Raw genomic sequence first — 27,914 nt, forward strand, 5'->3', positions numbered from 1 at the left:
TACTAGTGATGACAGGGTTACCATATTCCTCCCACACCAGCCAGGCCTGCTTTGATTTACAGCTTCTGGGTTTCAAGTATCACGAATGACTTAGAGGAACAACTTGGTTCCTGGAGATCACAAAAGACAAATGTGTATGCATTGCATAGGCTTGTTAAGTTGGTGACATATTTCAATGCAAACCTTTCAAGTACAACACCGCCACCTTGTGGAAGGCAGGAAAACCACATACATACCCAAAAAATTCCTGTTTATGATAGATATAGAGAGAGAGAGAGAGAGAGAGAGAGAGAGAGAGAGAGAGAGAGAGAGAGAGAGAGAGAGAGAGAGAGAGAGAGAGAGAGAGAGAGAGAGAGAGAGAGAGAGAGAGAGAGAGAGAGAGATCTATATCTATATATAGATATCTATATATAGATATAGATATAGATCTATATCTATATATAGATATCTATATATAGATATAGATATAGATCTATATCTATATATAGATATAGATCTATATATATAATAATGCATATAATAATGCATTACTCAGACATTTCTTCCCCAGTTTGTGCCATTACCCATGTAGAGACTCAGACATAGGTGGTTCAAATACATTTATTAAATATAAAAGACTCTTTTTGCAGTGCAGTAACGATAATAAAAAATATTTGGAAGATTAACAGGATTGCAGTGCTCTGGTTATCAACGTGTATATTATAATTAAAAATGCCTTTTCCTGAAAAAGTTTCAAACAAGGTAAAAAGATGAAAAACATACCAAATAGTTCAAATTAAACCCAGGGAATTCTTATGTCCATTTCTGAAATATTCATAAGTAAATAATAATATGCTACGGTAACATCCAATGCATTTCATTAGCCTGCAAAATTTAATGCACCGCCATTGTTAACAGCACCAGTCAAAAAAAGCAAGTTCAACAAGTGCAGTTTTAAAGTTTGGTGTCCAATTCCTTTTTCACAAGTTTTAGCCACAAGACGGAAAGTTAATCGGAGAAAAGCAGAAGTGCAGCATGTGACAGTGTTTGCATCAAATGGCTCTTAATAATGCTTTCCTCTTAAAGCCAGAAAGAAACAGAAGAGGGGACTTACCCAAACACTAAAAGGCCAGTAAATGAAAAGCTGTATTCAGCTCTTAAGTTCTGTTGTAAAAGAGAAATGGAAAAAAAGTCTGCATAAATAAGGAAATAAATACTCTCACTACGCTGTACGCTGTGCATAGTTTACTAGTGAATGTAGTGTGGACCTAAACCAGGAGTTTGTAATCCTTATCTAGTGGACAATACAGACACATGCCAATGGGTTTTAATGCACTGTCTAGTGTTGAAACCTATTAAAAAACAAGGCTGTTTTTAGTGCAGTCATCAGATGAAGCATTCTTTGGTTCACTGAAATACTGAAATGGAGGCCCTAAGGTTAAAAACACTGCTTTTTAAGATTCAAAAGTTCTGTGAGTGGATTATGTTACACATGTGGCCATGAATGTGTGTGTGCGCACATGGCTGAACATGATATTTAGTAAGGCACAGTCCTGTAGTATGAACTTTATCAATGGCATTGCCATGTCACAGGCATTAAGTAGGCGTGTGTATGACTGACACAGAGTTGGCACTTAACCTTTTGCATAGTCATAAAGCAGGTCAGATGTTTCTACTACTTCTTCCATGCTGTACAATTAGTCCTCCGTAACTTGTCACGACAACTGAACAGGCACGCAGTCTGCCTATTCAATCTTTCAACAAAGAGGCAGCCAACAGATGAAGTGAAATATAGACCTAGTCCATGCATTAATACTTACAATTTCAAATCCTCGAGACAACTGTGTAGTTCTTATGTCTATTTACCCATGTGTGATCATCTTAACTAAGGCTACGTCGCACAGTATAAAGGCATCGCTCTGGGATTGTGTAGCTTATTGGCTAAAAGAAGCTCATGTGCGTAGGGGAGGTACTGAAATGTTGTGTAAGTCTGTTGGTAAGTCTTTGGTCTGGCAGACAATGTGTTGGTATAGGAACAGGAACAACGAGTGTGAAATTGACTACCAGACTGAACCGCAGAGTGATGAGCAGTTGTGGGCTGTGAAAAAAAACATAACTGTTAAAAACCAGGTTCACAGGTTGGTCGAGTTACTGTACTTTGAAAATAGGGGGGGGGGGGGGGGCACTGATTTGTGATGGAATTTCTAAAGAAGGAAGGTCCACAGGATCATCACTGAAGAACCTGAAAAATCCATACTGAGTCCTTTCATTACTGCGGTACATGACAGAGCCATTACTTTTCCCCCATAGTGGACCAAGCAGTTCCTCCTTATGTTGCACATCTGTGAGGTTAGGTTGTGTCCCCTAAAGCTGGAATAGGTCACCATGTGCCATGGAAGGCTGAGAATGTGAAGGTTTTCATTCAAAACAAAGACTACACCAGGTCATTGTGTTGCTCCCCTCTGGCTAACATTGTACTACTGAGCAACATCGTTGAGTAAAGGCTTTAGTTGAAATAAAAATCTTCATGCTCCCAGTCCTTTGTGGCACATGTGTGATCACCCCTGCCTTAGAGCCTGAGTGCTGGCTCTGTTCCTTTGACTATTGCAGTCCATCCTGCAACAGTAAATATAAAATAGCCCAGAGAACCAGGTCCAGTGAGTACCGGCTCCTTTGGCACACTCTGTGTATCCCAGTTTCCAGCACACTACTGAGGCAGAGAGTAAACTGAGCTCAGGGCTGCCAGGGCTTCCTGTCCATGCCTTTCTGATCAGGAATGTGTTTGTAGCGACATTTGTCCCCAAAATGGCAGCCGGTGGTTCTCCAGAAGTAACACTCGTCTCCATTCACTGGGCCACGACGTCGAGGTCTTGAAAGAGAGGAAGATAACAATTGAAACAATTCTATTGCATTTCTATTGTTTGAGTTCAGTGACAGAGAGTTTCTTAAGTGAAGCTGAAGTGCGTCTCACCCAGCAGCTGCCCCTGCCTGCTGTGTGACAGGGAGACAGGTCTTAAGTGGGATGGGAAGGACCCTCTGCGTGCGGCGGTCAGGATAGCGCACCACTAAACGTGTGTTTTCAATACAATAACCCTGTGATAGGAAGCATACACACAACTCTAAGTCCATAGGAATATTATTTAAAAACAGACAGAGGACTGAAAGAGGACGGCCAGATGAGTACTCACATTTAGTTTCTCCATGGCACGAGCAGCCATGTTTGCATTCTTGAAGTTGACAAAGGCACAGAATCTCTCATGCAGAACACGAACACTCTCGATCTCACCATACCTAAAATGCAAAGCAAACAACTTTAACCACCTTGGTTAAGTATTAAATACACACACAAGTGTTTGCTGAAATGTCTTTCCAATGATTGACTTAGGAATAGGGCGTTGTTTTTATATAGACCCATTTAAAGTCATGAATTAGGTTAGAGTCTTACATTATAAAAATGTCCCAAAGATGTTTCTCAGTTAACTCAGTGGTCACATTTCCCACCCACAGCGATGGGCAAGGGCTTCTGAAGGAAAGACAAAGAGAGAGAATGTGACTGAAAGCAATTAAATCACAGCGCAGCTACAGAATGAGTTGAAACACTTCTGACCTGTGGCTTCGATTGGACAAACAAATTGTCACCTACCCTGGTTGCACAACTGACAGATCTTGGCTCCCAGCTGCAGAACAAAAAGAGCGTCATCAATAGAGAAAAAAAAAAGGCTGTAGGATATTAACATATAGCGGCTAGCCTATTACTGCTTACATTCCTCTTCAGTGTTCCAGAGAGGAAATGCTGGCCCTTTTTAATATGGACATGTGATCTTACCCCTAGCAGCATCAGAACAAGAAGACAGAACAGCCTGCACAGTTGAACATTTCTCCAGCAGCAGGACACTCTGCACCTCTTCAAAACCAAGCTCCTGAGCAAAGAATAGAAAAAGTGAATGACCAGTCAGTCATGGAAATAAAATCAAAAGGAATTCAACTTCATAGTAAAGCTCAGAGGAAGCTCTGGTTATTTTCATTTACAGCTACCAAGCTCAAAGGAAACACCTTGCCACTTTGTTTGAGGGTGTATTTACCATCAACTGCAGCACTTTGCAGTTGAAGAGGTCATTGACAGCCTCCTCACAGTCTTTGTCAAATTTTAGCACCTGCTCCATGGCCTTCTCTGCCTCACTGTACCGCTACAACGCACATGAAGACCCACAGAAATGAGTTAGTAAAAGGCTAATCTTATCCCGCCATGAGTGTATAGCTGTTCAGTCGATATTTCTTTGATTACATGCTAAATACCCACCTTCATGCCCATGAGAGCACTGCCCTTGCGAAAGTGTCCTTTGGGCCAGTCCGGGGCCAGCTGAATGGAGCGCTCGGCGTCTGCCAGGGCCTGAGGATACTGCTCCAAACAGTAATAGCAATAGGAGCGATTCCCAAAGAACCTGCAGGACGCAGTTCAATGCAAAAAGAATATCTTACATGTGCCTAAAATGTATGGATTTTATGATGAAATTGTCATGACATACCTGTAATCCTTTGGATCACATTTGATGGCTTCTGTAAACATACTGGCAGCTTGTGCGTACTGCCCCTCTTGCACCAGCTTTATGCCTTTTTCTGCTAAAAAGAAAAAATGCTTGTAAAGAATTCTCTGGCGAGTCGGCAGCCCCGAGGGCTCAACTGACTGCAGTGCTGCATGCTGACATGCTTGCACAAAGACAATGTGAAATCAATAATTTCCTCTAAGGCTATGGTTCTTGGTCAATGAATAACTTATTCAAAAGGCTGCTTTTGTGCCCCGTTATGCAAAGAACAATTCTTACCTGTCAGTGACGACGCACTCTTGGTGTCAGTTCCATTTGTCTGTAAACAAAATATTATTTTTTTAATCAGTTCATATTCAGGTACGGCTCAAGGGATTAGATTTGTCTTTTCAAATCAGATGCATAGAATATGCATAAATACTATGAACTGCTGACAAAAGAATACATAAGTACATTTTAAACAATAGAAACATCTTTTAGATGTCTGTTTTGGTTATTAATATATAATAGTCTGACATGTATTTTAATAACTAAGCTTCATCCCACAGCGCGCGCGCGCGCACGCACGCACGCACGCACACGCACGCACGCACGCACGCACGCACGCACACACGCGCACACACACACACACACACACACACACACACACACACACACACACACACACACACACACACACACACACACACACACACACACACACACACACACACACACACACGGCTTTCATGGTCCAAAGTCCACTTTTCCCACACATCAGACTTTGGAACTGTCTGATGAACATACTGATGCCACAAGAAAAATGGTGCCCAGCTCTGATGGGAGGTCTTGCTATAACTTCTCATCTTGTATTATCTCTTAGCATTCATTCACCTCTCTCCTGGCCTCGTTCTCCTTGTTTTCTTTGGACTTGCGGCTTGTTCCTTTGGGTTTGATATGGCTAGCAGCATTAGCAAAGAAGGCACTGCTCACATCCCACTCTGGCTCCTGTGGGACACAGAAAGTTTTGCCATCCAGGCCTACAAGCATGCAGGCTTTTATATCAAACACATACTAGCCTAACTGACTGAGGGAATTAATGGTGATATTTTCTACTGTGGCGTTTGGCTGGAGTTAAAACCTGCATACTGAGTCTTGACCGCTGGTTTATAACTACAAATTATAGCAGCAGAGACTTCATACATGCATACTAGTCTAGTATACTTCCTCTACCTCTTCAGTGGATCTGGCGTGGGTTTTCTGATGTCCTTTGATTCCTGCAGGAGCCATGACTGGAGTGGCAACGTGGTTGTGTGAGACAGCTGACCGTGCCTCATTTTTCTCCTCTTTTTGCACTGCTTGTTTCTCCTCTTCAGCACCAACCTCTGCTTCTGACTCACTATCATCCAGGTCAGACTCTGCACCCCCATCCTCGTCTTCATCGTCCTAATGTGTATGACCATATAAATAACCAGTTTTTTCACAGTAAAGGTAAATGTAGAGTGCATTCCTAGAAGGAATAATGTGATTATTACCTGTTCGGCACTCTCATTTTGCTTAACCTGCTCCTGCTTCTTACGTTTTCGACGGCGCTGAAACGGATGCAGTGCTCGACACATCAGAAAATGTATGACTTTAACCTTCATGGACAGCATAATAGACTTTACTTATAAAAAGGGCAACAAGTAGGATGTTTAAGGGGTGTAAGGATTTGTGTGCTAACCTTCCTCTTGGCTTTGCGTCGCTCTGCCCTTCTTCGGGCCTTCTCCTCTTCACTCAGATCCTCCTCTCCATTTAATGCATCCTGAACAAACAGGCATAATTGAACATTGCACCTTCACCCTTGCAGCCCTGACAATGCCCCGTCAGTCTGACACGATTTGTTTACCTGTGACAAAGTGGCATCATCACTTGGGTCAAGGTTTGTGGCACCACAGTCCATCTGCTCCTCCTGCTGCTGCTGGACTGGGGGGCCTGATGGGAAACACACATCAGCTCTTAAGAAGCTGATTATACTGCTCTCATTGTTGTCACATTTAGAAAACCAGAAATCGGTTGAAACAGCGCTCCTCAAGTAAATGTCTATTGTTCTTAAAATGATGCAAGGTACAGTCCGTACGGCATATGAACTGCACAGTATGCTCTATCGAATAGTTAGGGGCCACGAAGTAGCCATCAGTTACACATTGCTTTGCAATAATGTTGCCCTGTACACGATGTAAGTGACATCTACAAGCAGCATGATCTTTGTAGGTGTCCTAACCTGACAACCAGTAGAAATTGGTCGCCTGGATGGCAAACATGTTCCTCCTTCCTCAATCACATTCAAATCTAACCACAATAAGGAAACACTCTAAATGACAATGGTTGGCGACAGGAGAGTGACGTAATGTTTTCTCGTAAAAAAAGGTCCAGGAAAGGTAAACATGAGACAAAAATCATACAGAGTTGTGGATTCAAGTTGTTTCTGTTTTGGTCTTAAGAGAGAGATGTTTGCTCAAACTTTTCCACTGCAACCTGCTCAACGAACAGGCACTGCTGTTGAGAACATGGCATCTTTTCTCGGTAACTTGGTTTAAAAAAATGACAAACAATGCTGCCTTGAATGTGGAATGTGTGTGAATGTGTGTGTGTTTGGGGGACATAGATCAGATCAAACCAGAACCCATGAGCTGATTTTGGCCCAATGACAGCAGACAAATGTAAAGACAAGAGGAATCAAAACACTAGACCCTGCCTGCAGGATTCTATGCGGTGTCAGATTTCCATTTGCTCAGTAGTGACAAATTCATTCTTGGTCTGTGACTCATGTTTTGACAACTCTCCTACTGCATCGCTCTTTAAGCATACTACATTTATTGTGGGCAAAAGAAGCAGCCACTGGACTTCCTCATTCTGTCTCTGTGTGTATATTGTTCTATTGTGCTCTGGTTAAAACAGTGCTGATAACTGCAAAAGAATTACTGTCTAAACCAAGTCTCATTAGCTTAAACAGTGAGTCTACCATTGCAAGGAGTTAGCATCTCAAAACATAAATAAGAAAGTGGAAGAAATTTCAGCTGTCCGTCTCTGGCTCACGACTCAAATGTCAAGAAACAACCACAGCTCCGTTCCATCAGCTGAATCAGGCGTTTTGTTTAATCCTCACTATAGTGGGACGTCCTCCTAACAAATAAATGATCCAAGATCAGTGGACAAAAGCAACAAGAGAGCCTCTGTTTCTCCCCTTCGAGGAGACTGCTTAAATGAGTGGGAGTTCTTTTCAGCAGGAATGTAAAATACCGGTATCGTCATGGACTGGTGCTTTAACCTGGAGATCAATCTGTGCACAGCATTACTGAGAGAGAGGAGGCAGATACAGAGAACTTAACTATATCAGGAACACAATCGGTACTAAATCATAAGTCAGGATTTAAGTGGTTTACTTTTTTTTTTACTAAAAGACACGTATTTACACTGAAATAGTAACATGTTGAATCTCTTTACACACATGGACAGCTTGTGACGTGACAGCTCTTCATCACACTGAACCACCAAAAAGATTCACTCTGCTCTCTGATGTGTGTTAGTGACCTGAAAATGTGACATCTGCAGACCTAGCTTTAGAGTCACATTTCAAAAGGTGATGTTATCATATCGCCATTGGCATCGATGAATGCTGATGTGGTTTTGACAGCGAGCCAGCGGACTAGCCTGCTAAACAGCTTGAACTGCCAGAAAAGTTCACACACACACACGGAGAAGATGAACAAAGTGTGGGCACATGACACATTTAAAGACACAACGTGATGCTAATGTAACTACAGTCAACGTATCACTGCGCAAGTTGTGGGCTCCAGGGCTGCTGCCACCTATGAGGCATCGTTATCATACCGACATGCACCGGGAATGTGCTTCTAGTCCGTCTGTCCGGAGATTAGTTTGGGTCTTTTAAGCACGTCTCCTTCGATATAAAGCATACGTATACTTGTGAGTTACGTTATTACTGTCGAATGTAAAAAGTATGTTGAAGTGTGCTTGTACGTTTTTACAAAAACGTTATGGCACCGACTGCGCAAAAACTTGGAAGTGGTGCAAGCGAGGGTGTAACTGGCAAGAGGGGAACTTTCATTGTTCGACCAAGAACTCAGTTTGAATTTAACGACGGAGACAACGGCAACGTACTATCACTAATACACCGCTTAATAAACCGCGTGTTAGATTAAATCCACGATATGATTGTCACACGCGCCTTATTATCGCAGACGGGATCAATTTAACTTGTGGTTGAGTTTAGAAAGTTTTGAAAAAGTGGGACGTTTCTTACCGCTCCCGAGTCCCAACAGCCTGCATATGTCTCTGGTGAATTTCATGAGTGCAACCATCCAGCATTATCGTCTCAAATATCCCACCAAAAGTATTTAGACAAATGTTTAGGTCAGTGTGAACACGTTTAGCAACATTGGGACAATTGATACGGAATCTGCGGGAATCTTTGGTGGTTTAGTCCACTTCCTGAGCGTCAAACGGCGACGCTGGGTCCACCCTGAGCAGCGGCGTCTTAAAGGCACAGGACACCGTTATCAATTATTAGATGAACGTTTCAGTTCTAATCACAACAATGACAATTATATATGCCTCCTATGAATAAGAATTATAATAATACAAGTACATATACAAATATTTTCAATTATATTGACATAAGGTTTTTTGTTAATAATGAATATAATATACCGGATGTTTATCCAAATAACTGGATATATAATTCAGCACATTTACTTAAATTTGTATGTTGTGTTTGACAAACAATTTGTATCGTACTGGATTTCTTCTCCAGCTTTTAGTCAGATCTTATGTAAGACATCTATAAGTGAATCTTGTTTTAAGATTAAGAATAAACACATAACTACAAACAATATAAACAAGGTCAACAATGAAGCTTCAAGCTTATTCTTTAGGTTCCTACAGAGAGTCCAAAGGAGAAACCAATTTGGTAGCTCATCCATAATTGTATTACATTGTATAATATATAATATAATTACAATAATTAATTATATGTTATGAAATTAAACAGTCACCCACATTATCTTTTATTCTATTAATTTAATTATTGTTTCATGTATGGATACAGTCTTTTTCACAGAAGATATTTTGACATGTCATAGTAGGAAAAGCACAGGTGTAAATAATGAAGTTAATGATTGCTGGATTTAATTTAGCTGCTTCAGATTCAAGGTCCCGACACTTACTGTTATACTTGAATAGAACAGTCACTGTTATTGTTTTCCTACCATGACAAAATAATATCAGTTGTGAAGAAAGCCTGTTAGATTTCTACCCTGATACAACACACCAATTATACATAGTTTAAAGAAAATGAAAGACATAAGCTTGAATTAATTTTAATTTATTCATATAAAGTTGTTAAAAGTTCCATTGAATTTAATTAAGACAAGTGTTAGTTATTCTAAAAATGCTTTAGTCAACATTAATATTGTGCTGGTATCAGTGATTTTCTGCTGACTCAGTTAGATGAATTCATAAGTGGTGTCGCAACAGAATTTAGTGCAGCAGTATTGCACTAGTATATAAAACCAGGAGTGAATGACTGGTGGACTTTTGACATGGGCGGCTTGTAAAGAGTCTGAAACCCTCTTTCATTCAACCATTTAGCCCTTTTTTTCCTTTTCAGATACCCTTAAAAACATAGCTTGATGGAAAGACAGCTGATCAGACTGATAGTTGGAGTGAGTGTCAAAATTAATTTCTCAGATCAGTCAAATTCATACAAATAAGACAAAAGAGAGGCTGAACCCCGATGAGCGAAACACACACTGATGCTGTCTCATGTTTCAGTGACGTTTCAGGTCACCCATGACAGTGAGCGCTGCATTCCAGCCGGGAGAGCCCATCACACCACCACCTAAAGAAAACATTAAACATATAGAATGGACACGGATTAGTCAGTCTCGTTCAGTGTGGGGAAATCAGAACCACTTTACAACCTAACATCATTAAGTGACCTAATTTCTTTATCATCAGCAGTGAGGATAAGATTTCATCCAAAGGTCTAAAGGTTTGTGCCGACACCCGAAAACACAACATGTTAATTATTGTACTTTTACTACAACTTGAACACAACAGTCACATTTGTAATTCAATATTTAGTTAAGGGTTTAGCATTAAAAACAAACCTGGATGACAGCCACTGCCACACAGGTACAGCCCTTTCATTGGTGTCCGGTAGTTTGAGAGAGAGGGCAAAGGTCGTGCTAGGTAGAGCTGGTCCAGCGACATTGATCCATGGAAGATATTCTGTAAAGATGAGACCAAAATATTGACTTTTCTTTTTTGTTTCTTGATATGATATATTACGTCATTATGATAAAAGTAGTCCGTCATTTGTTTAATGACAGCCTCATAAAGTTGTGCGCAGTAAACTCTGAGTCTGTGTCACTTTACACAACGTATGTGAACTTTGATTCTGACTCATGGGTTGTGGTAAAACTGTCTGTAACCATTAACTGCTTATACAACAGGTCTGTCTCTAAGCGGATAGTGAATGACACAACACTGCAGAGGACGCAAAATGACTTCCTCATCCAGTGGAGCAGTGGATCAACATTCACATTACTGCTCAGCTTGAAAACGTCTACAGTGTATACGTACCCCTCCAGTGAGCCCAAAGATCCTCTCCAGGTCAGGGGGAGCCAGGATGTCGCTGCCCAAAACCGACTTTTTAAACCCAGGGGCGTATTGTTCCACCCAGTCAAATACTGAAGAGACAGACAAACACAGGCTTTCATGGAAACAGGTTAATCAGTGTCGACTTCAAACACTGTTTATCCATTTTGGAATTTCCATATTTAAACATGGATGTCTCATTTTGGAATATACACTTTCTTATCTATATCTGCTGTCATATAATTAAAAAAAATAATTTATCAGCTTTAAGCACAGCATGATAGAAGTCCTGGATTATTTTGTGTTTCGAACCAGTGTCTGCATAGGCTTCCCTGTCCTGGTTAGTCCACTCCCTGCCCTCTATGTGGTAGGGGGTGAATTGGGTGAACAGTGACACCACATGGCAGCCAGGGGGAGCCAGAGTAGGATCCAGCACAGAGGGGATGGTCATTTCCAGCATGGGTCTGAAGGAACAGACGGCGTGATGAGACAAGATGATGGGTGAGTTGTTGATGGAAATTCAGCATAAAAGGATGTTTTTAAATATATATTGTGGCAGCTAGACCTCGTGTTTAGGGGACATAAGCCTATTCATTTAATGCTAAGTGTTATCTACCAGATGAGGATATATGAACATCCAGTCTGTTGTTGACATAAACGTGTGGAGAAAATATCTATTGCAAGGCATATAATGTTATAGAGTTAAGACATATACATTATAAAGGTTATGTTTGTCTCCAGGAGTATCTCTTGCATGTATGGTCAGCTTACCAGCGGGATGGTTTGGTTGCTTAAAGAGAGTCATGTGTTCAAGTGTTGACTCAGAGTGGGAAGATACATGTACCTTGCTGAGGGACGTCCATTCATGGCCTCTTTGTATGCAGTCTCCAGTATCTCTACGCTTTCACAGTTAAGATGAATGGAGCACTGATGGTGGGGTCCTGGTTTATCATCTGGTGTGGGAGATGCTAGGAAGTTTGGTAGCTTGTCCACTGCCACTATAATAAGAACAAAAAGGCTCACAAGTAAAATAGATGTATGTATATATAAATTCAAATTAAAAAAATAAATCATGTGTTGTTTTTATGTACATTTCTATATCTTTAAAGTGTGTGCTTAAAGTTACAAAGCTTCCTTTTTGTTCTCTTTGGCGCTATGGCAATAAGCAGTAGTTGCATGTGTGTTTTTGGATCCTCTTGTGATTTATCACAGTAATGCTGCCACAGGCACCCAGTTCATAATACTGCAAATACAAGGGCTTTCATCCATGGCTCATAGGCTTAATCACCATTGTGTTACCCCATACAGAGATAGATAATGACTTATACAGACATTTATTTCAATGATCTAGATTATTATTATTATTAAGTTTCACCTTACTTGATACTTTAATTACAATCAGGGCAACTCTCAGTGGAAGGAATATGTTGCCCTTAACACTGCTAAATTCCTTCACCATAAAGCTAAGACTTTTAAAATAAATTCTACTAAAACAGAGTATACAATCATTATGTCTGCACTGTAAAGGATCAGTAGGGAGTAAAGACTTCCTCAGTAATAAAGCCCTACAGCTCAGGCACTACTGTAATTAACAAGCAGGAGCTACAAATGGCACCACACAGGAAGCTAAAGACCTTTAAACATCTTGTTAGTTGTGTGTGCTTTAAACTATTTTATAAAACCCAAAACCTTTGAAACTTGTGTTTAGAGTGTCAAGAGCTTAGGCTGTGACCTAATCTTACACTGTAATAATATATCGACAGCACGCAATAGTGGACGACTAAGAGCAGATCCCTCCGGATTCACTACATTTGTTTTGCCTTATTGCCAAGTCTGCCTTACAACTTCCCACTGCTTGGCAGCATTTAAAAGTGTGTAAGGAGCGGTTCAACACAAAAAAAAGAGACCAATAGTTTGAGTTAAGTTTGACTAAAGAATGCAGTGTTTAATCTAAACATCATAAACATATGGCTGGAGAACTAACAAGTGAGACAGTGAGCCTAGCAGCTATCTATGTGGCATCTTCTTTTAAAAAGTAACTGCACACTTAAACATGTCTTATAAGCGGTAAACTAAATTATGGCTGCCTAATATCTTGCAAGGCCAATTCTGAGATAGAGTAAACCATTTGGGACTAATCTACGCCATGAAATATTAGAAACCTATGTTGAAGAAAATCATTAAACTCCAGTTCAGAAGTTGCTGTGGTGGTGTGAGTTAAATATTGCATGCTGGCACACCATTGAACTAACAGACACAGAGCAGATCTGAGCCGGTGAGCATTTGTTATTATTATATATTATTTTGACATTCAGCACCTTTGAATACACTTGATAATATCTTCCTTTATTTTTAGTAGCAAACACAACAACTACTAGCTAATGCAACTTTTGCATTAGCTCAATTAGCATGACAGAAGCAGAACAGATTTACCATTGATCTTGGTCACAGGTGAGGTGTAGTCTATCTGATCTACAGCTTTGATGAACTCTGGAGGAAGGGCAGCCTAATGAAAACAGGAATCCAGAGTAAATTATATTGTCTGGTGCCATGGTGACATGTGGTGTTTATTTCTCTATATTACCTGAGGTGTGAGGTTCTTGAAGGTAACATATGGGGTAGCATTTGATAAAACAACTTTACTGTAGATTTCTGTGCCATCCTTTAGCACCACTCCCTTGGCAGCACCATCTGAACCAACCAGGACCTGTCCTACATCCTGCAAAGGATACACATTGTATATCCATAAATACAGATGCTACAAGTAATTTCCACAAAACAAACGGCATCAAAATCAAAATGATTAATCAAAACCATATTACCTTCTCAGTGAAAATGTCAACGCCATAGGATCGAGCAGAGCTAGCGATAGCCTGAGACACGCCTCCCATGCCTCCCTCCACATAACCCCATGATCCCTTCTCCTTCTCCAACTCTCCCATCACATGGTGCAAGAGCACATATCTTCAAGGCAAGGTCGGTGTTTAATGCAATGCAGTTAAACCTGTAGTTATGAATGTCTGTGTGCCAGAGGGGTGTCTAAAATATGTCTCACCCACTACCAGGATTACTTGGACTGGTCATGGCTCCTATCACACCATCAGTAGCCAGTGTTGCTTTCAGGGGCTCCGACTCAAACCACAGATTGAGGATCTACGATACAAAGCACAAGTTAGTCACGATACAGTCAACTGAAAAGAGAAATTAATACCAAAGTTAGTGTATGCTGTAACAAACCTTCATTATTGGTGCAGTTATAATCTCATAGAAGTCTGGAATGTTTCTTCCCAGTTTCAAACCTTTGAATTCAAAAGCAAAACAGAATTAGTACATGGTGAATAATTTCTTATTCTGGCATCAAAATATCAAGGTGTTTTAGCTCAGGCCTGCATCCACCAACGCACCACATTTGACTATAGGCATCAGTGTTTTAGCTGCAGCCAGCCTCTTCATGGGTGATCCAGATGTAACACCTGAGATGTCTACAGGAGGAGCATCCAGAAGAGGATGAATAGCACCTGCTAGCTTCTCAAGGTATGCATTGAATTCTGGAAAAGCCTAGTTACATGTCAAAGAATGGGTAAAGAACTTTTTCAGTTCATACTACAGTGACAAGAGCTTAAATACGTATGCACTAAAGTGTAATATACAGAAACATGCACAATACAGTCAACCATTTACTATGGCGGTCATAATGCTTAAACCACCTTAGCGTCCTTCTTTGAGAACTTGCCGATCTCCATCTGATTCATGGCCAGATTTGAGCCCAGGGTGAGAGACCTCGGCGGGGCACCGCTCACCCCCTCCTCCAGCATGGGGGTGAAAGCATGGGGATCCCTCATGTACACCTTCAGCCCATGTTTCTGAAGATACGTGCACACACAAAAACAGAAAGCAGCAAACAACATCAAGCACTTTAAGCCTTCCTCAAAATGAGCTGAATTCATATATTTTACAAGTTGTGTTTACCTTGAGCTCCAAATCTGTGTATATATGCGGTCTTAATAAACTAAGCAAATAGGAGCACCTGGAGAAGTGGAAACCTGGACATAAAAGTAAAAAATTACAAAACAATGTGTAACCCCTGCTGACAATTCAACATTCAACCCCTAATAACACGTGCTAGTAGTCTACACAAGTTAAACCTGCTCCGCAACATGCAAAACCATAAAGAGTATCCAACGCCACTCCATTGAGATACAACTAGGGGTAAGCAAGTAGTTAACTTTAAGTGAATCGACTCTTTATGACCTGGGTCGAGCCAGGATTGTATCCCAGCTAGAGGCCACCCTACCGGGAAAGATTTCTTCCGAAACAGCTGCTCCTCCCAGAACATGTCTGCGCTCCAGCACCGCTGTCTTCAGTCCTCCCTTCTGAAGATAGGCAGCCTACACGCACGCACGCACGCACACACACACACACACACACACACACACACACACACACACGTCACCTTTACCCTGTTGCTGAACCGTATAATATATTACAGTATACTTTAGGTGTTGAGAAACAAACGCATTAACTCACTGCCACCATTCCATTGTGTCCTGCAATGAAATTTAACATATATGTCAGACAGCTTTCCGAAAAACGTAATTTCCCCAAAGAGATGACTTAAAATCCTAAAATAAGCGCTTTTGCAAACTTTGCTGAAACGTTGTATCAATGTTGTAAAGTTGCATGTCATTGTTATACTGTAGCATGGCCGCCGAGTTTATATTGCTACCATTTCACTATCTCACCTCCTCCGATTACCAGTGCATCGTACTGGGATTTTAAAGCGGTGTGACTGGATCTGAATCTCGTCACTGTCCCCACAACAGTCATAGCCCTCGGTCCTCGACCAGTCCACACCGCTGCAGCCATGGCAATAGTTTGAGGCAAGGACAGTCCCCTTTTTCGCTCAAGCCATTTATACTTGTTTGCGGTACGCGTATAAACTAGGCATTACGGTAAAAGCGTGTAGGAACTGACTTCAAAATACTGGAACAGTGAACGTGATAGGACATGAAACATTCATTAAATACGTCAGTCAATGAATAAATAAATAATACAAACCTATAATTTAAAAAAAATATAATAATAAAGACCAGTATGACTTCAAAATGACACTACATCAAATTCCGCAACTTCAAGGTTATACTAACTGATCAGTTTCACTTGGGATTGATAGCAGAACACTTTAGAGAATACCAGGAAGTTCTTATGTAAGATTTCAGAGTTAAAGCCAATAAGAAACTAATTTCCCTCTAATTTCGGATTACAATTAAAAGGAAATATCCCATGTCACAAACACATTTTTCATATTGGTCTTTGGAAATGTATTCTTTATTAATATATTTATGCAAGTATTCGTACAATTGGAATTGCATTTTTCTTTGAAATACAGTTTGCATGCGGTAATTATTATTGTTAAATTGTCATTCAATGTATAATTTTGTATTTATTCATTTTATTTCATTTATTTATGTTTAGTTATTTGTGGTTTTTAAGTTATCAATGTATCTATTATTGACAGACTTATTGACTGATTTATTAACTAAATGTGACATGTCCTATCATTTTCACCAGAACATTGCTCTTATTTTGAAGTCAGTTCTTAACCGCACTTACCGTAATGCCTAGTATATACGCGTACCTTAAAACAATGTGATAGCTACTTGACTGTTTTCGAAGTAGAGGCTGGCTTGACCGCAGTTTTCTGCTGAACTTGAGTTACGTAGATTAAGACTGTGAACCACCACACTCTTTAAAGTGGCTGGACTTGGGGGGTCCACACGTGGCCCACTACAATCTATCTACTGTATCCGTCCATCCATCCATCTGCCTGTCATCATTAAACTGTCCACTTGGTGGCACAGTTGTTCTATTTAATCCAGCTCCAGAGCCCCGTCAGGGTTTTCCACAAACAGCTCATACAAAACTTCAAAGTTGCATCATTCGCTTTCAGAAATGACCTTACACATTTCAGTAAATTCGTATTTACTAATTTCACATTTAAATGTCTATTTTATGTGTGCGTGTGTGAAATATGGCTGAAGAGATGGGCAATCAATTTGCCCAATGGGACCAAAATGTTTGCATGCGATACTCCACAGAATACATGTGACTTTTTTGTGAAGATGTTTGTTTATAATATACATATATCAAAATATATGGGAAGAAAATTATAATAATCAAAAGGTGCAGTTCAAGACGCTCTCTCTTAGCTGGTTTGGGGTTAGACTCAAGTCATCTCACAGTAAGGGCCCACCTTAAGAGTTTTAAGATGAGCTCTTAACCAAGAATGGTTTCTTAGTGCTGCTTTTGAAGATGTCATATTGGCCTAGTGGTTCACTTAGTATGCATTAATGAGATAAGAGGCCATAGATCATCTGTGGGCCTGAGCAGCAGTCCAGGGAGTATACAGAGAAGGAGCTTGACTATTGGGATCTAAGGAAAGAAGGTATTAATTGGTACAAAAACGACCAAACACAGCAGAACAGGATCCAGTTATCTTCTCATCTCGTCCATATAATGTGGATTTTTGACTATGTTTTGCTTAGACAGTGTAAAATAATTCCTGAGGCCTGTATAGATCGTGCACTCTCTTGGCAGAGGGAATAAAATGAGGTGTTACGTTGATCTAGAGTTTCCTGCTAGACCTAACAGACCTCTCCCTTGGTGTATTAGAGTAGCATTAGTTTCAGGGAAGAGAAATTATCCTGATATGCTGTCTGCTTGGTTTTCCTTTAAGGAACGTCTGCGGACAGCAGCCAATCAACCATAACTAGATCAGAAGCAGGAGATTTTGTTCTTGTAAGCAGAAATTAACACTTCATTTCCCTTTGTCGGCAGAAATTCAACACTACAACCCTTGAAGGCTCTCCCAGGCAATAAAGGAGAAAATTAAATTATGTTATAACAGTGCCGCACCAAAACACAATTACCTCATTTTCTGAAGAAAATAAAATAAAAAAATCTTTCTTTTCCAGACAGAGAGGTTCACTGGTGAAGATGTAACCCCTGGAGTTTTCAACATATTAAATATAAGCTACTGTCTCATTTGCTAATATCCCAAATCCATTGTCATTGTTGTTGTTCTTTATGTTCATATATATTATTTGATATATATTTATATTGTACATAGTATTTAAATGTGTATGCTTAGTTTCTCTGTTCTACTTTGTTGTCTTTAATGTCCTTGTTTATTGTATATTCCATGTATGTACGTTGAGAGCAATGTGTAAACCGGAGTCAAATTCTATGCGTACGCATACATGGCCAATAAAGCTGATTCTGATTCTGATTCTGATTCTGACAGCAGATCATAAAAGGTGGGGGAAAAGTTGGTGAGTGTCTTGGTGAGACACTGTACAGACTTTCAAAAATTGACTATGTCATGTTTCTTGAAGAAAAAGGTTAATTACAAATAAGAGAAAATGGTTTTAGTTGTGATGTGCTTGTGAGAATGATGTGTCCATATGTAATAGTACTTGGTCTGCAGCACTAGAAAAAGTCTAAATTCATCCATGTTTAATGCTCATACTTTTCAGTGTGATGTGGAGAAATGTCTGTCTAATAATGCATTGTGAAGACTGTGTTGAAACAGAAAATGAATTGCCAACAATTTTGAAAATTCATACATTTTTTAAGTAATTTATCAAGCAAATAGAATTCCCCAAAATTGCTGGTTCATTGGTGATGGGCCTTTTACTTAGATTTTATAGTCCAAACCCTTGATCAAAAACATATTAACAGATAAAATGATAATGAAAGTAATTGTAAGGATGCAGCCCTACACTGATCCAAACCAGATCATTATATTTTATTGTGATACTAAGATTGTCAAGTCGAACATTACGTGCCATTTGTTTAATCATATCTTTACATATAATGTTTTTCACTTGATGTGGCATAAGTTAGCCTACTCATACATTATGTCATCAGAAAAAAAATAAAAAATGGTACATATATGTATAATATATATATATATACAGTATATATATATACATATACAGTATATATGTGTGTATATATATATGTATATATATACACATGTATATATGAATGTGTGTGTGTGTGTGTGTGTGTGTGTGTGTGTGTGTGTGTGTGTATATATATATATGTGTGTGTGTGTATATATATGTATATATACATACATATACATATGTATATATAGACAATAAAGAATTAAGAAGGTAGAAGCTCAATAACTGGAATCATTATTTTTCTTATTCTGAACAAATTATTACTCTATATTTGTAAAAATAAAATAAAAAAATGCACATTTGAAGTTTTGTTGTGCCAAAATAAGCAAACCAGTTAAAATATCACTGATAGAGGAAAACAGGATGAGAAATATTGTTGGTGTGAAAATCAGTGGGCCGAATCAGAGACAGAAATGCAACTCCAAACTAGCATCACAGCTGTTGTTATTCAAATGTTTATATAGCTTGATTTTGCCAATAAATAGCACATTCATCAGTTGAAGAAATCATGGATTAAACAACTGATCAAGAGGCTGTGGCCTGTCAAGTTGGCTATGAACAAAAGTAAATCATGTATATCAAACAGTTTCTGTGGTCACTCACATTTCTTAATAATAAGTTACACATGCTGATGCAAATTACATTTTCTTGTGCAGAGATTTTCGTTTGGGTTTCTTGGGGGCTCCATTATGTGAACTAATAATGTGAGTTTCAGAGATATTTAACGATGGCTTAAAAGCAGCGGTTCACAACACTGTGAATGAGACTAGAAGAGCAGTACTAAGTGACAACTCAAGTGTAAACAAATTTAACTGCAGGCTTGTAGAATGACCTGCAGTGACCTACAGGTATGATAGCTTTCACAGATGTACTCAACGTGTAGCACTACTCCATGTCAACTTTCACGCCACAGGGTTCAATCATGAGTGACACGTCTGTCACCCAATAGCGGAAGTAGGACTTCGCTGTAGTAACCAATCAGAGATCATTTCCTCATCGCGGCCTGTTGTGCAACTCTGTGTGTATTTGTCCGCCACGGCCTCCCTTGCTTGGCCCTGGCTGGGAAGTAAAGAGGCGGGGAGGGAATGGTGTAGCAGGCAGGACGCTGTGATACCACCCCACGGGAATGTGAAACTTTAGGACTGAAATCACCCACAAGACGCAGTGTCTGCTTGCCTAAATACTTTTTTACCTGGTTTCTCATGGAAGCAGATGGATTTGTGAGGAGGCGTCGGATGACAGCGGAGACTACAGGCAATGATCCCGGGGTTGCTGGTGCATCTGCCGGGGCAGAAGTTCGATGGCTGGGGGGCAGATTCTGGGGAGTTTCGGAAAGTATCGTGGGGAGCCTGACACCCCGGATCGGAGGGGAAACGGAGCTACAGACTGTTGATTTCATCCGCAGTGCACAAGATGCACAACCAGAGGACACTGAACCAGACTATGAGGGTTTGCCACAGGGAGCTTCCACTAGCACCCACATGTTGGCTGGAGCCGTGGCCGGGATCATGGAGCATTGCCTCATGTTCCCCATCGACTGTGTCAAGGTAGCGTTGCTCAGTGGCTAACAAGCTGAATCCATGGCCCTTGTATACATGCTCAGTGCTCTCGGGTGTCTGTTGTGTTTCTGCGTGTGTTAATCGTGCAGCCAACGTGTTTGTTAGCATAGCGCATTAGCTTGCTCGCTAACCTAAACACACTGCAGAGATGACGGCTGTGACAAGGTCAGCCGGCGCAGTTAGCGGTCCACATCCCTGCTAGCTAACGTGCTAGCATGCTATTATACGTTAAGCGCGACTAACGTTAGCTGCTGGCGACGGTTATGCCAGCATGTAGCTGGGTCAAACGTAGGAGCCCGTTTAGTCATTTTACGTGAAACTAACGTCCTCAAATCAATCTGCTGTCAAAGCCTCAACGGATAGTGCGTAGGTAATTAATGTGTATGCTATGTGTAAGCAACTCCGTTAGTTAAGTAACTATTTCAAGTAGCATTGATAAGAGGAACAAGTTATCACTTTTAGTTCAGGGAGACCAACGCCATAGTCGCTGTTTACAAAAATGGTTAAATATTAGCCTGCCACTAGACAAGACACACCGAAAGAGTTTTGAGACCATTTGGCCCTTCAAGTCCAGCATTTGTTGCTACTTTGCCAAAACACAGTTTGTTAGTTGTATACACTTGTGAGAACAGGCTTACTGCTTAACACACTATAACTAATTATTTGCAAAGGTCTTTTGATCACATGCGAGTCATGCAACTTTACAGGGACAGTTCATATCATGTGGTCTTCTTTGTGTGAGTTCATTTAGTTTTCAACGTTAACACGGCTATAGAGGCACGACCTATTGCTCCAGGAGGTTACTCAGCTGAATGGGCAGTGTGCAGCAGTGATCGTATAACACAGGCAAAGGGTTGAGATGAGGCGATGAGCTTAGTATAGTCAGCTGTCAATGTCAGACTGTAAAGCTGTACATCATCAATGTCTCTTACACCTGTAGTCTAACTGAACCTAGACAAAGGTTTACAGAACCCTCTCATGTACACAGTGTCTGCTACACATCTTTCCCAGCAAGCAGTGAGGCATTGTGACTCAGCAGAATGTAGTCTACTGCTCATAAACAGCCACACATTGATGCAGAGGAAATGATTTTTGCAGGAAACAGAAAAAAAACATTATAGGAGATGCATCTGAACATATTCCTTTTTTTTATTTAGGTTTGCTATTTATAGCTGTTTCCCCCTACACAAAACAAAGCCTTTTCCTCCTGTACGATAAGCCTCTCACTTAAGAGATTGTTGTGTAATTATAGTTTAGAATAGGCTGTCATTTGCACTAAATGTTTCCTAAATCCCAGTAATTGGTTGTGGATTTCAGAAAGCGTGTTGCATTTGTAAGTCTGCCAGAGTTATATTGTACAAAGCACACGACTGGAATTTCAATTGTATTGAATGTCATTGAAAGAAACTAAGAAGAATGCAGTGCTTCCTCCAAAATAGTGATAGTTGCGGTGTTTGGCATTAAGCACAAAGGTCATTGCTTTCCAGATGTGCAAACATACCATAGGTAAACACATCTGACCAATAGCTGTTACATGCAAGACGTCCATGCATGTATTTGTTGGGGGCACCAATTAGTAAGGAAGCCGGTATTTCAATAACATTCTCTTTTCTTTGCCGTCATGCAACGAGATATGCATATACTCGTACCGCTGTTAGCTAGCTCCTGCATTACACAGCTGTAGTATAGAGTGACATGAGGCCACGGCTTTGATAGAGCACTACCTGCATGCACATACACAGACGCTTGGTATTCAGAGATTGTGTTGCTGCCAGTTCCTCAGAGACAGACGCGCTCACCCAGTGTAACCCCAGCAACCCTCTCAGAAAAACCAAATAGCAGGTGTCTGAAACGCTGATCCCTTGCACTTATCCTCTCGGGTATGTTTTTATGATCTTATCATTAATCTCTCTCTGTGTGTGTGTGTGTGTGTGTGTGTGTGTGTATTTTTTAAGAGGAAGAGAGAAAGGTGTGCCTCAGGGTCAGTGGCAAAAGAGGCTTACAGGAAGTCAGCTTATGTCCCCTTGTGAGCGTGGAGTTGTAACGCCATACTTCCTTCTATTCAATTATCCATGTACACCGCACACAATGCTGAATTTCCCTTATTTGACCCCTTATTCACACTGCAATGTATTCAGGACTCTTTTCATTGCTGTGCTATTCTTGGCAATATTAGGAAGACATATGGTAAGACTTAATGATGAATTACATTATATTTGTATCAAATTCAGTGAACATATTCCTAAACTTAATACCTAGCCCTGGTGGATGGGAAGAGAGCCCACTGTTGACTTTTAACTTTGCTACATTACACCTTTTTTACTCTTTGCAGACACGCATGCAGAGCCTCCAGCCCGACCCCGCAGCCCGCTACAGGAACGTGATGGATGCTCTTCGTCGAATTGTTGCCACAGAGGGAGTCTGGCGACCAATGAGAGGGCTGAATGCAACCGCAGTTGGGGCAGGACCTGCCCATGCCCTCTATTTTGCCAGCTATGAGAAACTCAAAAAGACTCTAAGTGATGTCATTCACCCAGGGGCTAACAGTCATTTGGCTAATGGTACCATAAAAAATGCACATACACACATTAACCATGACATGTACCGTAGATGTACAGATCGTGTATGGCTATCTTAACTTTGAGAACCCTAATGCCCGGTGCCTTCAGTGGGATCTCTATAAAGCTCCTGACTCGGCCTAATCCGTGTATACGGCAGACATGCCCCAACCAGTTCTAAAAAACCCTGGCAGGCCGTCAAATTGAATAGAGCCTTTTCATAGCTCCAGTACATTGTAAGGAAGTGCCAGGATCAGCTGCTGATCTGTTGTCATCTTGGCTACAAAATAGAAAGAGATTGAACCAAAGATTCAATTTGCACACCGTGTTCTGAATGTCAACCATTTCCTTATTCCTTGTTCTCCCTACTCTCTCTCCCTCTTCCTTCTTTTCCAGTTTAGTGGGAGGCTGGGTAAGTCCTCTTTCTCCCATCTCATCTTCTCTCCTCTGTTGGTCCCGTCTTTTTAAAGCTTTTTGGGTTTTGTTTTTATCTCTCGAAAGAGCAATGAACTGCCTTGTCCACCAGGTGTCTCTCTTTGCTCAGGTTTGGCCACCTGATATCCGTCAGGCTGTTCTCTAGTTTACGCCTGTGCAAATTGCTGAATATGCACCAGTTCTGCTAAGATATCTTGTTTTGAGCATGACATCTGCAGCTTTTAGGAATAATGCAGGAAAAGCTTCTCATTTCTATCTCTCTTTACGGCAGTGTAGTCTCCTCTATTTTGCTTCTGTATTCTCCGTGATTATCTCAATGTGTAGTAATTCCCGGTGTGTATTTGTTTCAGGAACAGCTGGGTGTGTGGCCACACTGCTTCACGATGCAGTCATGAACCCAACTGAAGGTAAGGGCAACATTTTACAGTACGGCGCCATTTGCCTTTCACTCCAGAATTACAACGGTTATTACAATGTTTTCTCTCTCAAAACAAAAGTACATACAGACAGTTCAGTGAAGACACTTCCAGGTGCCACGGCTGGGCCAACCATCTTCACATGTTGGCCTTAACCCTGCAGTCTCACATGTTGACTTTCACAGCTGCCTCTAGTCCACCTGCCCAAACATTTCAGTAGAAGGACACTGGTCAGAGTCCTTGTGTGCAGCTGTTAGATGGGGGGCAGCTGTCTGAGCAAATGCTCTTAAAGTGACACACTATATCTCTGTGTGTTTATTGAAACTTCATATACTTTAGGCACTAATTTACAGTAGGCATTAGCTCACTACTTCCTTTCTTTTTCTATCTTTGCCATCTTCGTTCTGCCAACCCTGGACACCCTTCCCCTCCATCAATACATCTACCCGTCTGTCCCTAGTTGTGAAGCAGCGCATGCAGATGTATAATTCGCCTTACCGCGGCGTGATGGACTGTGTACGCGCCGTGTGGCAGAAAGAGGGCCCCGCTGCGTTCTACCGCAGCTACACCACCCAGCTCACCATGAACGTGCCCTTCCAGGCGCTCCACTTCATGACCTATGAGTATCTTCAGGAGCTGCTCAACCCCCACAGACAATACAATCCCTCATCCCACATGTTGTCCGGAGCTTTGGCTGGTGCCATCGCGGCTGCGACCACCACGCCTCTGGACGTCTGCAAGACCCTGCTCAACACCCAGGAGTCTCTAGCCCTCAGCTCCCTGTCTTCTGGCCAAGGCCCGGGTCAGAGCCAAGGCCCAGGAGCCCACAGACACATCTCAGGCCTGGCCCACGCCTTCAGGACTGTTTACAGGCTGGGCGGCCTGAAGGGCTTCTTCAAGGGAGTCCAGGCGAGGATCATCTACCAGATGCCCTCCACAGCCATCAGCTGGTCGGTCTATGAGTTCTTCAAGTATGGACTCACCAAGCACCAGCACAACAAGAGGAAAACGCAGCACATGGAGGCTGAGATCTAGATTTTTCCTTGGTTCATTCTCCTCTAATAATGTTCTGGCCTCCCTGTGAGGAGAAGATGAAGTCAATACGCACATAGAATCTGACTAAAATCCACCTCAGTTGTCCCATGCTTTTCAGACAGAGCAGATAAGAAAGACCTCTTCAAAGACGGTTTGAGCAGTTACATTTCTGCCAAGATAATTCAAGACTAGGTGTGGTTTGAGTTATGTTGTTTCTCTCCTCTAAAAAAAATATTTACACAGTGTTATAGAAGTGGTTAATCTTTCAAGATTTATTCTTTCAAGCTATTCTAGTGACCACTACATTTGTCCGAGCTGAGGATAAATGTCAAGAACGCACAAGTTTTGAGTTGGAAAGGTAGTCAGCAGAGGGCAGTAGTGTTACTTTGTTAACTCTCTTGCAGATTCATAAGCTTTGCTGTCCTAGGACCAGTTTTTTCCACCCATCCAAGCCTTGAGTTTAACATTAAAACTGTCTCCTGATCAGGAACCCTCTCTGGATTAATCAATATGCCCTTTTTTAATATATCACATACTCTTCTTTCAGTAATCCAAGACAGGTTCACTTACTAGTTTGGGCTACACACAGGCATTCCGTCTTTTATAAAATTTATCTTCGGTTTGATCCAATTTAATAGCATTTAACATATTTAGAATCAAAAGCAAATTAACTATGGCTGACAACATTTTGTTGTTGCACACATTAATTCCTGGCATGGATCAGTTTCCAGATACCTCTGTTGAGGTGCAATGAAACCCTTCCAACACGGCAAAAGATAAGACCATCTTTTATATCTTGAGTAATTGAAATCAATGAAATCATTAAAACTGTAAATGTAGTCCAGTAGTATTTGATGATTTCAATTAATTATTTAACAAAAGAAGACTATTCTTCCCTTTTTTCTTTTGCTATTGGCAGTTAAAGGAATAATGATCGTATTTTTCCCTCTTTCAAATGTCAAAGTCCAAGATTGGTCCTTATAATGTAATTGGGCAGAGAATACAATATTCAGTAGCTCTTGGGTATCTGATGAGTGTGTTTAATTTATTTTTAATGATTTTGATTCTTTAAATTGTATTTTATTTCCAGCAAATTAATTGCTTTAAACGTTCCCTTTATTCTCCCCCCCCCCCCCCCCCCCCTTTAATCCACCCTTGGATCATCCAAATACACACCATTAATGCCTTGTGTACATGTTTGGCAGACCAAACCAGGGCAGCATTAAAACGGCCATTTCTGTGCATTAACTGAAGCTATCAGCCCGTTTTCAGCTCGTGAACTACTGACTTTCAATATCTGTGCTTGACAGCAACGGTTGTGTTCATTGTACTGTGCCCAAAAGGAGTTCAGTATACCACAAGATATGTATCTTTACCCTCATTGAGTACACTTAAATGGAAGCTGTCGTTCTTATTGATTGATGTCTGATTGTTTCTGACACTGAATTGCACTCGTTGAATAAAGACTGAGCAGTGGGGCTCTACTCACCGCTCATAAATGATGGGAGCCATGTTTTGATTTCTTTAAGTGTCTCTGAATACTTTGCTCTGGGAAGATGGCCGAGACAATTTGTACCTATTCACCGGTCATTGCAGAAACAACAAGTCCATATGGTCATAATCTGGGTGTGTATAAAGGTTCTTAAGTCTTTGTTTTCCTGGCGAATGGAAACCAACAGGATGGATGCCCTAAGCCACATCTGTACTGCCAGGAACACATGGTGAGTTTGTCTGTTTTCAGGTATTTATATTTAGTTTGAGGCAGGTACAGTTGTTTAGTCTTGAACACAGGTGCAGTTTTCAACTTTGACCCTGAAGACTGAAAACACAATTTGAACTTGTGGACGCATAGTCTGCACACAAACAGACAGAGGAGTGAAGCTTTGGATTTCAGCAAATGATGCGTGATAAAGTAAACTTTGATAACCCTAGAAAGTAAATAATGGAGTGAAAGATAGATTGGATATTGAAAAACTTCATTAGTGCCAAGTCATTCTGTCATGACATCTGGAGCTAGCAGGCCTCTGTACTGTAGGAGCTTTTAGACTTTGTGAGATTAGAGAAGCATCAGAGGTGATTGGAATTGTAATAAAAATTGTGTTTGAGTCATGCATTTCTCTAAAAAAAACTGTACGGACTCTAACTGTCATGATTATAAATTCATGATCCATGCTAAAAGAAAGGTTGAAATGCATGTGGACACAAATATGATACATGCATTTACTGAATTTACCTCCATCACCTGTCGATACTATGAGTCCACGACATCATTTGACCAGTCACATTTGAAAGTATCATCCTTAGAATATTGCATTCATGTTTTCATCTTTGTACAAAATGACATTTCATAACTACTCGTGTGATGATGTCTGGAAATAGAAATCAACTGCGTATGACAGGGTTGGCCGACTGCACCAGGCTGAAGTTGAGAACCGATTAACTGATGATTGTTTTATGTAAGGAAAATATGTTTTCAATTTAAACACCAGCATCAAAATCCTTTAGTTAGAATCTGTGGACGCATCAGTTTCAGAGCAGAAAGTTTACTGCTTTTACAAAGTGTGGTGAGGAGTGACAGCTCCACCACCTCAGCCTTTACACACACAGACACACACACTCACACCCTGTCAGACAGACACCTGTTCAAACAGGGAGTGTTAATGAACCGTGTCTGTCGCTCTCTCTCCCACTATCTATGCATGTACAGTATGTGTGGCCTGTCATGTTTGGTGTATTTGTGTCTCTCTTTCCTCTACTGATACTACAGAAGCTTGCC

General features: G+C 40.8%; 3 protein-coding genes across 5 annotated transcripts; 1 reads left to right on the plus strand and 2 right to left on the minus strand.

The window, feature by feature from the left end:
- Window positions 1-584: 584 nt before the first annotated feature.
- zgc:123010 (uncharacterized protein LOC641500 homolog) lies at window positions 585-9,036 on the minus strand. Of its 3 annotated transcripts, none has more exons than XM_068722429.1 (16): window positions 8,809-9,036; window positions 6,391-6,476; window positions 6,226-6,306; window positions 6,038-6,094; window positions 5,736-5,948; window positions 5,397-5,510; window positions 4,803-4,842; window positions 4,506-4,599; window positions 4,280-4,421; window positions 4,062-4,166; window positions 3,806-3,899; window positions 3,623-3,656; window positions 3,425-3,499; window positions 3,168-3,270; window positions 2,951-3,072; window positions 585-2,848 (listed from the first exon to the last, which is right to left on the minus strand). In XM_068722429.1, exons 1-16 carry the CDS (start codon window positions 8,864-8,866, stop codon window positions 2,713-2,715), a joined length of 1,554 nt encoding a protein of 517 aa, XP_068578530.1. In that variant the 5' UTR covers window positions 8,867-9,036; the 3' UTR covers window positions 585-2,712. The 3 variants fall into 3 exon arrangements, with proteins under 3 accessions (XP_068578530.1, XP_068578521.1, XP_068578513.1); XM_068722420.1 differs by having other exon boundaries at window positions 3,425-3,502; window positions 4,506-4,596; window positions 8,809-9,035; XM_068722412.1 differs by having other exon boundaries at window positions 3,425-3,502; window positions 8,809-9,035.
- Window positions 9,037-9,872: 836 nt separating this feature from the next.
- pyroxd2 (pyridine nucleotide-disulphide oxidoreductase domain 2) lies at window positions 9,873-16,068 on the minus strand. Its single transcript, XM_068722456.1, has 16 exons — window positions 15,908-16,068; window positions 15,693-15,712; window positions 15,460-15,553; window positions 15,135-15,208; window positions 14,873-15,028; window positions 14,570-14,723; window positions 14,403-14,464; window positions 14,221-14,318; window positions 13,988-14,129; window positions 13,750-13,884; window positions 13,599-13,671; window positions 12,010-12,163; window positions 11,478-11,629; window positions 11,151-11,257; window positions 10,676-10,796; window positions 9,873-10,404 (listed from the first exon to the last, which is right to left on the minus strand). Exons 1-16 carry the CDS (start codon window positions 16,029-16,031, stop codon window positions 10,334-10,336), a joined length of 1,737 nt encoding a protein of 578 aa, XP_068578557.1. The 5' UTR covers window positions 16,032-16,068; the 3' UTR covers window positions 9,873-10,333.
- A 4,086-nt stretch (window positions 16,069-20,154) lies between these two features.
- slc25a28 (solute carrier family 25 member 28) lies at window positions 20,155-26,645 on the plus strand. Its single transcript, XM_068722509.1, has 4 exons — window positions 20,155-20,682; window positions 23,027-23,255; window positions 24,038-24,094; window positions 24,564-26,645. Exons 1-4 carry the CDS (start codon window positions 20,338-20,340, stop codon window positions 25,136-25,138), a joined length of 1,206 nt encoding a protein of 401 aa, XP_068578610.1. The 5' UTR covers window positions 20,155-20,337; the 3' UTR covers window positions 25,139-26,645.
- Window positions 26,646-27,914: the final 1,269 nt, after the last annotated feature.

The sequence above is a fragment of the Cebidichthys violaceus genome, unplaced genomic scaffold (genome assembly GCF_023349555.1).
Source record: "Cebidichthys violaceus isolate CVI_PGR_0920_01 unplaced genomic scaffold, fCebVio1.0.p SCAF_10, whole genome shotgun sequence".
Classification (NCBI taxonomy): Eukaryota; Metazoa; Chordata; class Actinopteri; order Perciformes; family Stichaeidae; genus Cebidichthys; species Cebidichthys violaceus.